Raw genomic sequence first — 13882 nt, forward strand, 5'->3', positions numbered from 1 at the left:
ACCTTATTTGATCCCTCTCCTGTATAACATCGGATTTGGTTATTCTCCGACGGAATATTCGCGGTATCTGATCCAACAGGGTTGAATTACAGAACTTCATGCGATAATGCTGTCCCATTGTTCGATGCCTCCAGGAAACAAAATTACATCCTCACTATCGCTTTCACCTCCCACACCTCCGTCTGTTTTGACCTCCTTCCTCAGGCGGAGACTCCGGCTCAGGGGCAGTCATGTTTCTCATTCGAGACGACGTCTGTAGTCACACCACTTTCTTGAACACCCAGCTTCAAGCTTTTGCTGTACATTTTTCCCTTCCCAGTTTCACCTTCCGTCTTTGCAACGTCTACTCACCCTCGTCTTCTGCTGTCACCAAGGCGGACATTTTGCAGCTTATTGCTCAACTTCCTCCACCTTTTTTGCTGCTCGGTGACTTCAATACCCACCATCCCCTTTGGGATTTCCACTCCCCTGTCCGAGAGGTTCTCCCCTAGTCGATATCTTCAGCCAGCTCAATCTCGTCTGTTTGAACATTCCAAGCACTCCTTCTCCCACTTGGACTTTTCGATCTGTACTGCTCAGCTTGCTGATAGTCTTGAGTGGCCCGTTCTCTCAGACACACACTTCAGGCCCATTTCCCATGTGTCATTCGTTTGCTAACGCCTATCCCATCTGTGCGTCCAACCAACGGGCAGATTTCCAAAACTGACTAGCAGCTGTACTCCTCACTGCCCACTTCCGATAAACACCATTTCCCCTGTACTGACGACCAGGCATAAAACCTTATAAACACTATTATTACTGCAGCGGAATGCCCCATAACTCAGTGGATGGCTCTGCAAGAGAAGCGCTGTGCATCACGGAGAGGTTTACTTTCGAAATTTCGACAGAGTACTTTCCGGAAGAGTCGGACAACATATTACTTCCTGCTACATGCATCTCGCGAGATGACCACGACGAGAAAATGCGATAATTTTGAGCTAATACAGAGGCCTAGCGACAATCATAATTCCCACTCGCCATTCGCTAGTGGATCAGGGAACGAGGGGATGAGTTAGTATTGTGACAAGAACCCCCCAGCCACACATCGCCATGTGGCTTGCGGTGTACTGCTGTGTATGTAGATATTACCTGTAGGTGATGAGCCCCCAGTTCTCCATGGCGCCGGCGGCGAAGTCTGGCAGCGCGACCATATCGACCTTGGGCAGCGGGTAGGAGATGTCGAAGTAGGACTCGTAGAAGCTGAGCAGCTTGGGCCCCAGCTGCAGGCTGTAGCGCGCCTGGCGCAGGGCGTCGGGCCGCGCCCACACCGCGAACCGCGACTGCGCGTCGGCCTCGCGGCCCAGCTCCGACACCACGAACGCCACCAGGTACGTCGACATCGGCACCGACGTCTCGAACCGGTCCCACTCGTGGCCCGCCAGCTCCGCCCTGCAACCGACAAGTTCTGCCGTCAGCGCCAGTGGAGGCCGAAGACTCCTTACCGCTGCTGTGGAGGAAAGCGGCTCTAGACCAGTGCTTCCCGATCTGGGGGCGGTTATTGCCTCATGATCACAATCAAATTTCTGGAGGGATAAAAAACAAAGGATAGTTGATAACTGTCCAGTCAATGAAACAACCCTTATTGCACTGTGCGCTCCGCAGCTCAGTGGTCCACATGCTTGGCTGGTATGCAGAGGAGCCGGGTTCGATTCTCCGTACCACCAGAGATTTTTGCTTGGTGGGAGGTCTGGAACGGGGTGTACTCAGATTCTTGTTTCCGACTGAGGACCTTTTTTGAGTGACAAGTAGCGGCTCCAAGGTCAAGAATGCCGACAACATTCGAAAAGCGGTGTATTGACCCCACACCCATCCGTAGTACATCCAGTGACGCCATTGCCAGAGACACGGCCATCGGTCAGTCCAGATTGGCCCATTACAGTCGGATGGCAAAGTTTTGCTTTGCTTACTGCACTGATACTAGTGAAATGTGTTGCACCACTAACATCTTAATCAAACGCTACCATGTTCACATACTCCAGTAACAGTAATGATTAACAGCATATTACTGTGCATGGCTCTCGGGCATGGGTGTGTGTGTGTGTTGTCCTTAGCGTAAGTTAGATAAGTACTGTGTAAGTCTAGGTACCGATGACCTTAGCAGTTTGGTGCCTTAAGAATCACACACATTTGAACATTTTTTCTGGCAAAAGTCATGGGGTATCTTCTACACTACTAGCCATTAAAACTGCTACACCACGAAGATGACCTGTTACAGACGCGAGACGCGAAATTTAACCGACCCGAAGAAGATGCTGTGATATGCAAATGATTAGCTTTTCAGAGCATTCACACAAGGTTGGCGCCGATGGCGACACCTACAAAGTGCTGAGATGAGGAAAGTTTCCAACCGATTTCTCATACACAAACAGCAGTTGACCGGCGTTGCCTGTGAAACGTTGTGATGCCTCGTGTAAGGAGGAGAAATACGTACCATCACGGTTCCGACTTTGATAAAGGTCGGATTGTAGCCTATCACGATTGCCGTTTATCGTATCGCGACATTGCTGCTCGCGTTGGTCGAGATCCAATGACTGTTAGCAGAATATGGAATCGGTGGGTTCAGGAGGGTAAAACGGAACGCCGTGCTGGATCCCAACGGCCTCGTATCACTAGCAGTCGAGATGACAGGCATCTTATCCGCATGGCTGTAACTGATCGTGCAGCCACGTCTCGATCCCTGAGTCAACAGATGGGGACGTTTGCAAGACAACAACCATCTGCACGAACAGTTCGACGACGTTCGCAGCAGCATGGACTATCAGCTTCGAGACCATGGCTGCGGTTACCCTTGACGCTCCATCACAGACAGGAGCACCTGCGATGGTGTACTCAACGACGAACCTGGGTGCACGAATGGCAAAAAGTCATTTTTTCGGATGAATCCAGGTTCTGTTTACAGCATCATGATGGTGGCATCCGTGTTTGGCGACATCGCGGTGAACGCACATTGGAAGCGGGTATTCGTCATCGCCATACTGGCGTATCACTCGGCGTGATGGTATGGGGTGCCATTGGTTACACGTCTCGGTCACCTCTTGTTCGCATTGACGGCACTTTGAACAGTTGGACGTTACATTTCCGATGTGTTACGACCCGTGGCTCTACCCTTCATTCGATCCCTGCGAAACCCTACATTTCAGCAGGATAATGCACGACCGCATGTTGCAGGTCCTGTACGGGCCTTTCTGGATACAGAAAATGTTCGACTGTTGCCGTGGCGACCACATTCTCCAGATATCTCACCAACTGAAAACGTCTGGTCAATCGTGGCCGAGCAACTGGCTCGTCACAATACGCCAGTCACTACTATTGATGAACTGTGGTATCGTGTTGAAGCTGCATGGGCAGCTGTACCTGTACACGCCATCCAAGCTCTGTTTGACTCAATGCCCAGGCGTATCAAGGCCGTTATCACGGCCAGAGGTGGTTGTTCTGGGTACTGATTTCTCAGGATCTATGCATCCAAATTACGTGAAAATGTAATCACACGTCAGTTCTAGTATGATATATTTGTCCAGTGAATACCGGTTTATCATCTGCATTTCTTCTTGATGTAGCAATTTTATTGGCCAGTAGTGTAATATCGTGTAGGACCTCAACGAGTCTTTGGAAGTGACCTGCAGAAATGCTGAGCCATGCTGCCTCTATAGGCGTCTCAAAACTGCAAAAGTGTTGCCGGTGCAGGATGTTTTACACGAAGTGGCCTCTCGATTATGTCTCATAAAAGCTCGATTGGATTCATGTCGGGCGATCTGGGTGAAAAATCATTCGCGCGAATTGACCAGAATATTCTTCAAACCAATCGCGAACAACTCTGGCCCGGTGACATAGCATCGTTGTTTGGGAACATGAAATCCGTGAATGGCTGCAATTGGTTACGAAGTAGCCGAACATATTCATTTCAGTCAATGGTCGGTTCAGTTGGAGCAGAGGAGCCCAGTCCATTCCATGTAAACACAGCCCACACTGTTATGGAGCCACCAAGAGCTTTCACAGTACCTTGTTGACATAACTGATTCAATGGCTTCGTGGGGTTCGCGCCTCTTTCAAACACTGTCTTAGCTCGTATCAACTGAAATCTGGACTCAACTGACCAGGCCACGGTTTTCCAGTCGTCTAGTGTCCTACCGAAGTAATCACGAACCCGCGAGAGACGCTGAAAGCGACGTCCTGCTGTTAGTACAGGCATTCGGTCAGTCATCTGCTGCCATAGCCGTTAACTCCAAATTTCGCCGCACTGTTCCAACGGATACTTTCGTCGTACGCACCACATTGATTTCTGTGGTTACTTCACGCAGCGTTGCTTGTGTGTTAGCACTTACAACTCTACGCAAATCCAGCTGTTCTCTGTCGTTAAGTGAAGGCCGTCGACCACTGCGTTGTCCACAGTGAGAGATAACGCCTGAAATTTGGTGTTCTCGGCACACTTTTGACACTGTGGATCTCAGAATACTGAATTCCCTAATGGTCGATTTCCGAAATGGAATGTCCCATGCGTCAATCTCCAACTACTATTTCGCGTTCGAAGTCTATTGATTATCGTCGTGCGGTCACAATCACAAAGGCAATCTTTTCATGTGAATCACCTCTGTGCAAAATGACAGCTCCGTGTGTGCCTTGTGTACGTGATACTACAGCCACCTGTATATGAGCATATCGCTGCCCCATGGCTTTTGTCACATCACTGTATATTAGAGCTATATTGATGATATTGTTAATTCTCCAGTTACAAAGTTTTATGGTGAATAAAATTATTTACATTTTAAAAATCATTTCCATAACTTGTGGACAGTTAAGCCCTATTTCGTCAGTATCACCTAGTTCTTTGAAACAGAAGGTCTACTACCATCGGACACGTAATATTTGCAACTGAACTGTTTTCTATAATTTTTCCTGTCTTGAAAATGCATATTTGTGCTGTTACCAGCAGCTTTCACTACAAAAAATTGCCGACCGGAGTGGCCGTGCGGTTCTAGGCGCTACAGTCTGGAACCGAGCGACCGCTACGGTCGCAGGTTCGAATCCTGCCTCGGGCATGGATGTGTGTGATGTCCTTAGGTTAGTTAGATTTACTTAGTTCTAAGTTCTAGGCGACTGATGACCTCAGAAGTTACGTCGCATAGTGCTCAGAGTCATTTGAACCATTTTACAAAAAAAATTTTAATTTTTATCTGGTTTTTGATGATACTATTTAATCTTACTTCATTTACTAATTATTTGTGTGTAGCAGAATAATAATGTTACGCATGAACTATTAAATACCGTATCAAAAGATTTTCTCGATTGTTAAATTTCAATAGATTATGAAGAATGAAGGATGGGTCCCCCGTTTTGCAAGTACATAAATTATTGTTTTATCACTCAATATTGGAAACACAAAAGTATGTTTCACTCTTTAAACTGATAAAAAAAGAAGAATCGGAAGAACTAAACGTAATCAGACAGATTGCCACAGAAAATGGTTACAAAATAAACAATGTTGACAAACTAAACCATAAAACAGAAACACAACTGACTCAGAATACAAGCTAAAATACCTCAACACAACACGCCAGTAACAATTACACAACAGGGAACACACAAGGCACAGGAGATAATAAAGTGACAAACAACAAGAAAGAATTGGTGACAAACAACAAGAAAGAATTGGCACACACTGATATTTGACAAGAAAATAACACACAGCATAAGTAACGTCGTCCGCAGCTCGTGGTCTCGCGGTAGCGTTCTCGCTTCCCGAGCACGGGGTCCCAGGTTCGATTCCCGGCGGGGTCAAGGATTTTTCACCTGCCCCGAGAAGACTGGGTGTTGTTGTGTCATCTCCATTATCATCAATTATTCCCATTACGGTCGAAGGAAGGCAACGGCAAGACCTTGCCTAGTACGGCGGTGCGGGTCTCCCGCATCATTCCCCTGCGCTCTGTCAAGAAGCATGGGACTTCATTTTCATGTCATGAGGACAAAAGGTATAAATGCGGCATATAAGCCAAAAAATATTCTGCAGAAAAGATTAAAAATACCAAACACAACCAAACATAAATTCAACAACCCGGGTATATACTCGTACTCCCTATCCTGCGAAGACTGAGATTCAGTTAACATCGGACAGACGTATAGAAATTTCAGGATAAGATACTCAGTAGATCTGAGAGCACTGAAAAGTGACAGCACACATTCCACATTTACAGACGGCCTCATCAGAAACAACCACCACCTCAGTGGCATAGAAACAGATCTCCAAATCCTAACACACAATAATCATCAGTAAAAGTTTTTAACAATCGAAGAAAATAACATCCAAAAGGTTACCACACAGGGGAAAAAAGTTATCAATGTCCAAACAGTACTATGTAACAAAACACTATTAAACAGTCTTAGCCGCGAGGGGTTAGCCGAGCGGTCTAAGGGCGCTGCAGTCATGGACTGTGCGGCTGATCCCGGTGGAGGTTCGAGTCCTCCCTCGGGCATGGGTGTGTGTGTTTGTCCTTAGTATAATTTAGGTTAAGTAGTGTGTAAGCTTAGGGACTGATGACCTTAGCAGTTAAGTCCCATAAGATTTCACACACATTTGAACATTTTTGAAACAATCTTAACCATATATCGAACAACACAAAATAAACACACACAAGCAGAACATTTTCAAAGTTCGAGGCCTTCAAGCCAAAACAAAACAGTAAACAAGCGACAGTCGGAAGCGCGTTAGAGCCGTAAATTTGTGCATTGAAACGTCAAAAACATTTGTCCAATCTCAGCGACATAGCAAGACGCTGTACTTCCAAAAGAACAGGAGAAAACGTGAGTAAACATTGCCAAAATACGAAACATAATCCATGAATAACAAACTACATGAAATAGTTCGCCACACCTAAGCTTCAAGTAACTTTTACCTATGTCCACAGTTTCAGCACAACTACACAAAAACACGCGTGGTACATAAAAAAACTTGTGTCAGCTCAGGAGAAGCCAAATACTACAATGGTATGGCCAAAAACGGGCATACGTTGAGAATTTTATCAGAATATTTATTTTTAAAAGGTTGGATTATAAACAAAAATTCAGTGGCGACGATTTTCTAACGTTCCTCATGTTTGCAGATGACGTCGTGTACTAATTTAGACCTGTGGCTGATTTTGGTTGCCAGCCACAGGACACACACAAAGTGCATGTATAATTTAAATAATAACAAAATCTGATGTGTCATATTCCCAAACCTAAAAATAATCTGCATATATATATGTCAGGAAAGTGAAATAAAAAAAGCACTGAGGATGCCACAACAGTAGTGAAACATGTTTGGATGATAAAACAAATCAATAATGTGTGTAATTGAAAAAAGGAGGACCCATCCTTAATTCATTATTATTTTTTGCGAGCACGGGAACTGAGCTCAAAACTCCAGCATTAATAGACGTTTTCACATCTGGAAAAACCTAACTTTTCCGGAGTAATTTTTTCACAAAAATACTGCGGCACGCACAAAGTGAACACTACCATTCTAATTGTAATAAAAACTTGTGTTAAACATTACAGAGCTTGCTAGAGACTACAGTCTGTAAACTGTTCCAAGATAGAATTCTGTCCCCTATAACAAAGCTGTAGGTTGTTGAGAGAGCGAGCTTAAGGCTGGATCACTCGGTTTTCTTGGTAGCCCAAGCGAACGAGCGCTCCGCGGCCGCCCAGAGGCGGTTAATACATGAGGCTCCATTGTGCGTAGACAGCCTGAAAGCTAATCACGCGCCGTCCATTGTCCCCTGGCTCCCAAACACTGCACGCTCTCGCAGCTTGCGTTCTTGCGTAGCGTGGCGCCGTGCTACGCCGAACGGCAGCGTACCGCGGCTTACAACAGCCGCTTCATAACTTTCTCCCTTGTGAAATACTTGAGAAGCGCTTGCCCTCCCTTCCATTTTCGACATAACCTGAACAAAGTGAAGGCTTTCACGGAGATCTAAATGCTGCTCTAGAGGACTTAAAGCACTGATCGAGTGAAACCAAGCCTGCAGCGTTCTTTTACGAGACTCAGTGCCAATGGGTAGCAGAGAGGATGATACATGTTTCTTTACTTCCAGGAAATCTTCGCTGTACTTCTGCGCCGGTACCGAAGTAAAAAACCCTGAAACTTCCTAGCAGATTAAAACTGCGTGTACGGGCGAGTCTCTAACCGGCTGAGCTATCTAGTAATGTCTCATCGCATAGACGAAAGCTTCCCTTCAGTTCTGTCCGTGAAAGCCAAGGGCCTAGATGCAAATTCAAATCTGGCACACAGTTTTGATATGCTAGGAAGTGTCATAACTGCTTACGCTCTGATGCACAGTAAATGTTTCATTCTCGATACAAACATCTCTTTCTGCCACTACTTTGTTTTCTGGCATGGAAAAGTATTTATATTTGCCCTTTTCGAAACTAAATCATTTATTTATTCAGACGATGCTGAAGGAGATAGACTAGGAAGTGAGTAGAGTTACGCTCTACCAAAACTACGGTTCGGTATTTCTGGTACTGTACATAAATGACTAAGTAAATAATAGGATTAGCGGTAGTATTGGTAGCATTCGTAGGGAAAGAACCATGAATGAATGTATGAGAGAAAATGAGAGCAGACAACTTCTCTGTTTTTTGTTTGTTATTTGTTTTTTACGGAATTAGAACTGCTCAACGTTCAGTGTTAATCCATTCTGTGTTTTATATCCTTACGAACTACAAATTGCATTTTATGAGTAATAAAAATTGGTTGATCCCGTAACTTCCGCGCTCTTATGTAACCAAGGCAATCACCATTGAAGCAAGCACAGTTTATATGCATGAACTACATAACTATATAACTGTTTTCGCTGTTTTGTACTCAATAGAACGTTCTTCATCATGATCAAAGGCTAGAGTTTCCTGCTATTATTGATAAAAGAAACACTTTTATATGAGTTCTACAAACTATTAAAGCGATGTTTGATATGTTTTGGATCCGCGCTTTTTCGTTTAATTTCGCACTTTTTTGAGGAAATTGCGTTTTCTGTCGCTTTATGATAAATCTGCCCTTTCTTAAATTTTTGCTATAACATTTCTCCGTTTCACATTAAAAAAATCAACACTTTTCTAATAAGACCTGAATTAAACATTGACAGTTTCAGTTTCGTTATAAATGTTGTTTACTTTTAAGTAACAGACAGGAGGGTAACTATGGAGAACAAAAATGTCCCATAGGTTATGAGGTCTTTTACATGTCCTCGCTCTGTTTCTAGACGGTTAGCTGCTCCTGGTTGTTAGCGGAATCGAGTAAGACACCGATCACATAGAGAAACAAAGCGTTCAAAATGAGGTAACCCCAACGGGTATGCAACACACGTAACATACAAGTAATGCAGCTATGATCATAACTGAAGAAGGCTGCTAGGAAATCTACCATAGTCTACGTTTACTTATAACAGTATGTGGTACCCAATGGTACTATTAAAACTCTATAAGTGAGACATTAAAGGTAATAAATAAGTTTTGTTATTTGGACAGAAAAATAACTGACGATTGTCGAATAGGGAGGATATAAAATGCAGACAGGTAATAAGAAGAAAATGAGTTTCTGTCAGAGATATTTTTTAATATCGGAAATGATATAGTCTTGTACAGAATGATAATGAACAGTTCAGAGGAGGCCAGAATAGAAGATTCTGACAGGTATGCTGAATATTAGATTCTTAGAATGAATGGCTAATGACGAGGAATTTAACCGAATTAAGCAGAATAGAAATTTATGATAAAACTGGTAAAAGAAGGGATTGATTCTTAGTACATACCCTGAGACATCGAGGGATCGCCAGTATTGTAGTGGAGGGAACTACGAGGGGTTAATATTGTAGGCTTGAATACGTTAATAAGTGTGAATAGGATGCAGGTTCCAATAGTTACGTCGGCATGAAGATGCTTGCACAGGGTAGACTAGCCTGATGACCTGTACCAAAGTCTTCGTCCGAAGAACACATCAACATCATCTACCTTTCCTTACAGCAAATTATTTAACTAATATTTTTAAGAAGATGTTGTGCTGTCATTTGAAATAAAATTGACGCTGAAGGGTTTTGTTTTATGTACCATTAATACCGAGGCACTACGTTTTATTTGTGATAATACAAGTAAGGAAATACAGCAATAACATTTTGACTAGTAGAACTGTAGTTATCAAAATATGTTTCTCACGCCTTTTAAATATTCTACAAGAGAATAACAAAATTAAATTCAAGAAAAAAATATCTCTTTATTGTGTGATATACGTAATGCAACACCTTTTTACACAGCTCTGAAGATGGCCATTAGCGACCGAAACTAGTAAACTGATTACAAAGAAAAATTGTGATCCAAGACTGGCAAAGTTTAATGTAGAGCCCCCTGTGTTGTTGAAGGATAATCATTATAAATGGTAACACTGTCAACAGGTCATTCTGTTTTGCAACTGATAAACACGGCTGGTCTTTCAGATGAAGTGAGGCGTGGGATGCATCAGGCATGATCTCCCCTTTTTTGAATGCATTGATATTTTTTCATTCTTCTGTTTCAGAGTTAAAATTTTAATAGCTATTTGATAAGGATGGATATGAGACAAATTGACTGGACTGCACCTTAGAGATCTTACAGGCCCGCATCGACAACAATGTTTCAGCGGCATCTTTAAAATCCAAGAAGTCAATCGTATGCTTTGGAATTGAGTGGGTTCAGAAGTTCAACTGACTCAGCGACATGATTTAAACCTTGCGCAACAAAGACCTTGCCTCTTGACACTTACAACTCCAGAGGGTAGCACTGCTGGGCACAGAGATCATACCCCATCTAGTAACAAGTTTTGAAACATTTAGGACATGGAACTAGTATAGGGATATGCAACAGAGTACCAAGAACACAGCAGCACTGAAAATACGTTTTGTAAAAAAATTGCACTTACAACGTTTAACATTTCCTCTTTTCATATATGAAGCAGTATATAAACACTTTGGCACATGTCGCACATAGTGAAAAACACTCGACTAACGCTGTTTCAAATGGAACAGGACGAAAGCGCTTTATGTGCCAGACGATAGAACTGAAAAGGAAATCATCTGACCTGTTAACCACTGCTTTTGATGAGTTTTAGGTACGTTGCACAGGGACCTGTCCTGAATAACTGGCTGTGGCTTTTCATTTGAAGGCTTCTAGTCTCCCTGGAAATCGATGTCAAGTTTTTGCGTACCTAATATATCCGTAACGTTAAATACGAGTGTGTATCGACCGAAAGAACGGTGTGCAGGGTCTGGCGGTTTTGGTTCAGACCATTCAAGCGTGCAATTTTTTTGCGCTTTCGCTGTAAAGAATATCATTAAATGGAATAGCTCGTGTAAAATTATTCAGAAATACTCATTTTCGCTGTAGTAATTTAATTAATAAATCAATCATTTGAGCGCACTTTCTTCAAATGTGTACTCCATTTGTTACAGTATAGATTACAGAATCGTCTTACCCGCTATCACTCGCATCACTAGTTATACTAGAACAGAATTCCGGATGGTATTTACAGCAGAAACAACAGAAACAGCAATTCGTTAAGTAGCATGCACGTTTAATAAATGCTACTGCTTTGCAGGCACACGGATTTTTCAGAAGTGATATTGGAAAAAACAGTTCTGTTAAATTTAAAAAGACCGTTCTGTCTTCGATCAACTTCGATGAGAACCAGATCTTTTAATGTCCAATTCAGAGAAAACTGTAAGGTAGGTATCAATAAAACAGCCTTTGGTTCTTACTTACTCGTAATAAAATGCTGACTGGAGTTTCTCTTATTTGGCGGGGTGAGTTGGATACAATTCATTCAACTGCAAGCACTTCCAGCATCCTGTTCTTGTGTGCTAGAATAATAATACTCTGGCTCAGGTGAAACGTTCATCAAAAAGGAGCGTAATACAGAAAACCCCCGAATATGCGCAACGTAGAATTGACTAAACAGTCTATTTGTGGCCCTAAATATACATCCGAGTGCGTATTAAATGAAGCTCTTTCCTACATATAAATTTAAATTCCAAATAATCTCTGTCATTTTCACAGCATAAGAAATTCCTCGGCAGTTCACATAATACAATCACTTCAATAAAAATCATGCGCTGCGTGTAATTCATTGAAAATTCACTCAGGTACTCATAGTTTCTCAAAATACCAAGAAAAACGACGTAATGCTTGAATAACACAATTTCAACGTATATTCTCTAAATAATTGTTACAAATACTGCGCTTAGTAATTCCCTAGATAACGCTTAAATACTTCAGTCAATATTAATAATAAGTTCATTAAAATAAGCTGACACGGTGCAGCTAATATCATAAATAGCTAAAATAAAATATTCATTAAATAATATTGGTCTCCCGGGCGTTCTGAGCCCGCAGACCGATTGAAATGCTACCGTCACGAGGCACGCTGCTACGGGCTGGTATTCGTTCCCCAGCGACTCGTGCTACTCTATTATTTTCCGAAAACAGTTTTCAGAAAAATTAATGAAACGTTTATACCCCACACGTAGCTTAATTCTGTCGCTGAGAAACGGGTTTTCTACGTCGCCCTCATTACTTAGAGGATACAGAAAGGCACATGAATCGGCGATATAGGGGGACTGTCACAGGACATAATGTAGGACGCATAAATCAACATCTTACTACTTGTCATTTAGTTCCGAAAGGATGGCGGTTGGATACATATGAGGTGTGACAAATTTAAAAAAAAAAAAAAAAAAGGTTCAAATGGCTCTGAGCAATATGGGTTCAAAAATGGTTCAAATGGCTCTGAGCACTATGGGACTCAACTGCTGTGGTCATAAGTCCCCTAGAACTTAGAACTACTTAAACCTAACTAACCTAAGGACAGCACACAACACCCAGCCATCACGAGGCAGAGAAAATCCCTGACCCCGCCGGGAATCGAACCCGGGAACCCGGGCGTGGGAAGCGAGAACGCTACCCCACGACCACGAGATGCGGGCTAGCAATATGGGACTTAACATCTGAGGTCATCAGTCCCCTAGAACTTAGAACTACTTAAACATAACTAACCTAAGGACATCACACACATCCATGTCCGAGGCAGAATTCGAACCTGCGACCGTAGCGGTCGCTCAGTTCCAGACTGAAGCGCCTAGAACCGCTCGGCCACACCGGCCGGCGACAAATTTTCACTAACTTAAACAAAAATCCACATCAGCTGTTGAATAAAGAATACTGTTACCGTAATAAAGCTCTTCTTCCCATATTTTGGCATCTTGGTTTACGCTTCACATGCTATTCTTATAACATCGCCGTGAATGTCAAGATGCTTCCTTCAAAAAAGGCAAAATTTGATTTACGAATATAATCCTATCAAGGCATTAGGCCGCTTCATTTTGAAACTAAGAACAACTACTGAAGCCGACCTTCGGATCATCTTCTTCAGGGCGACTGATTTCCAGGGATGGTCTTCCTGCCCCTCCCTACCCCCCCCCCCCCCCCAACGTAGTCACCCTTTCTCCCCCTGTTGTCACCAATCGCGAAGCTGGGAAGGTGGTTGACAACAGACTCCAGTGGCCGGCCGGAGTGGCCGTGCGGTTCTGGGAGCTACAGTCTGGAACCGAGCGACCGCTACGGTAGCAGGTTCGAATCCTGCCTCGGGCATGGATGTGTGTGATGTCCTTAGGTTAGTTAGGTTTAATTAGTTCTAAGTTCTAGGCGACTGATGACCTTAGAAGTTAAGTCGCATAGTGCTCAGAGCCATTCCAACAAACTCCAGTCGTATATAGATATATGTGCGGATGCACACATATTACCCGTACTCTTACGGGACTTGGTAAGAATGTCTCCTTCGAGTAATGAG

General features: G+C 43.2%; 1 protein-coding gene across 1 annotated transcript in view; it reads right to left on the bottom strand.

Annotated features, from left to right (window-relative positions):
* LOC126418899 (aminopeptidase N) overlaps positions 1–13882 on the bottom strand; it is a 310305-nt gene that overhangs the window by 167390 nt on the left and 129033 nt on the right. Inside the window, exon 5 of the mRNA XM_050085916.1 lies at positions 1129–1428. Coding sequence (XP_049941873.1) covers positions 1129–1428 — 300 coding nt within the window. The remainder of the gene's footprint in view (positions 1–1128; positions 1429–13882) is intronic.

The sequence above is a fragment of the Schistocerca serialis genome, chromosome 9 (genome assembly GCF_023864345.2).
Source record: "Schistocerca serialis cubense isolate TAMUIC-IGC-003099 chromosome 9, iqSchSeri2.2, whole genome shotgun sequence".
Lineage (NCBI taxonomy): Eukaryota > Metazoa > Arthropoda > Insecta > Orthoptera > Acrididae > Schistocerca > Schistocerca serialis.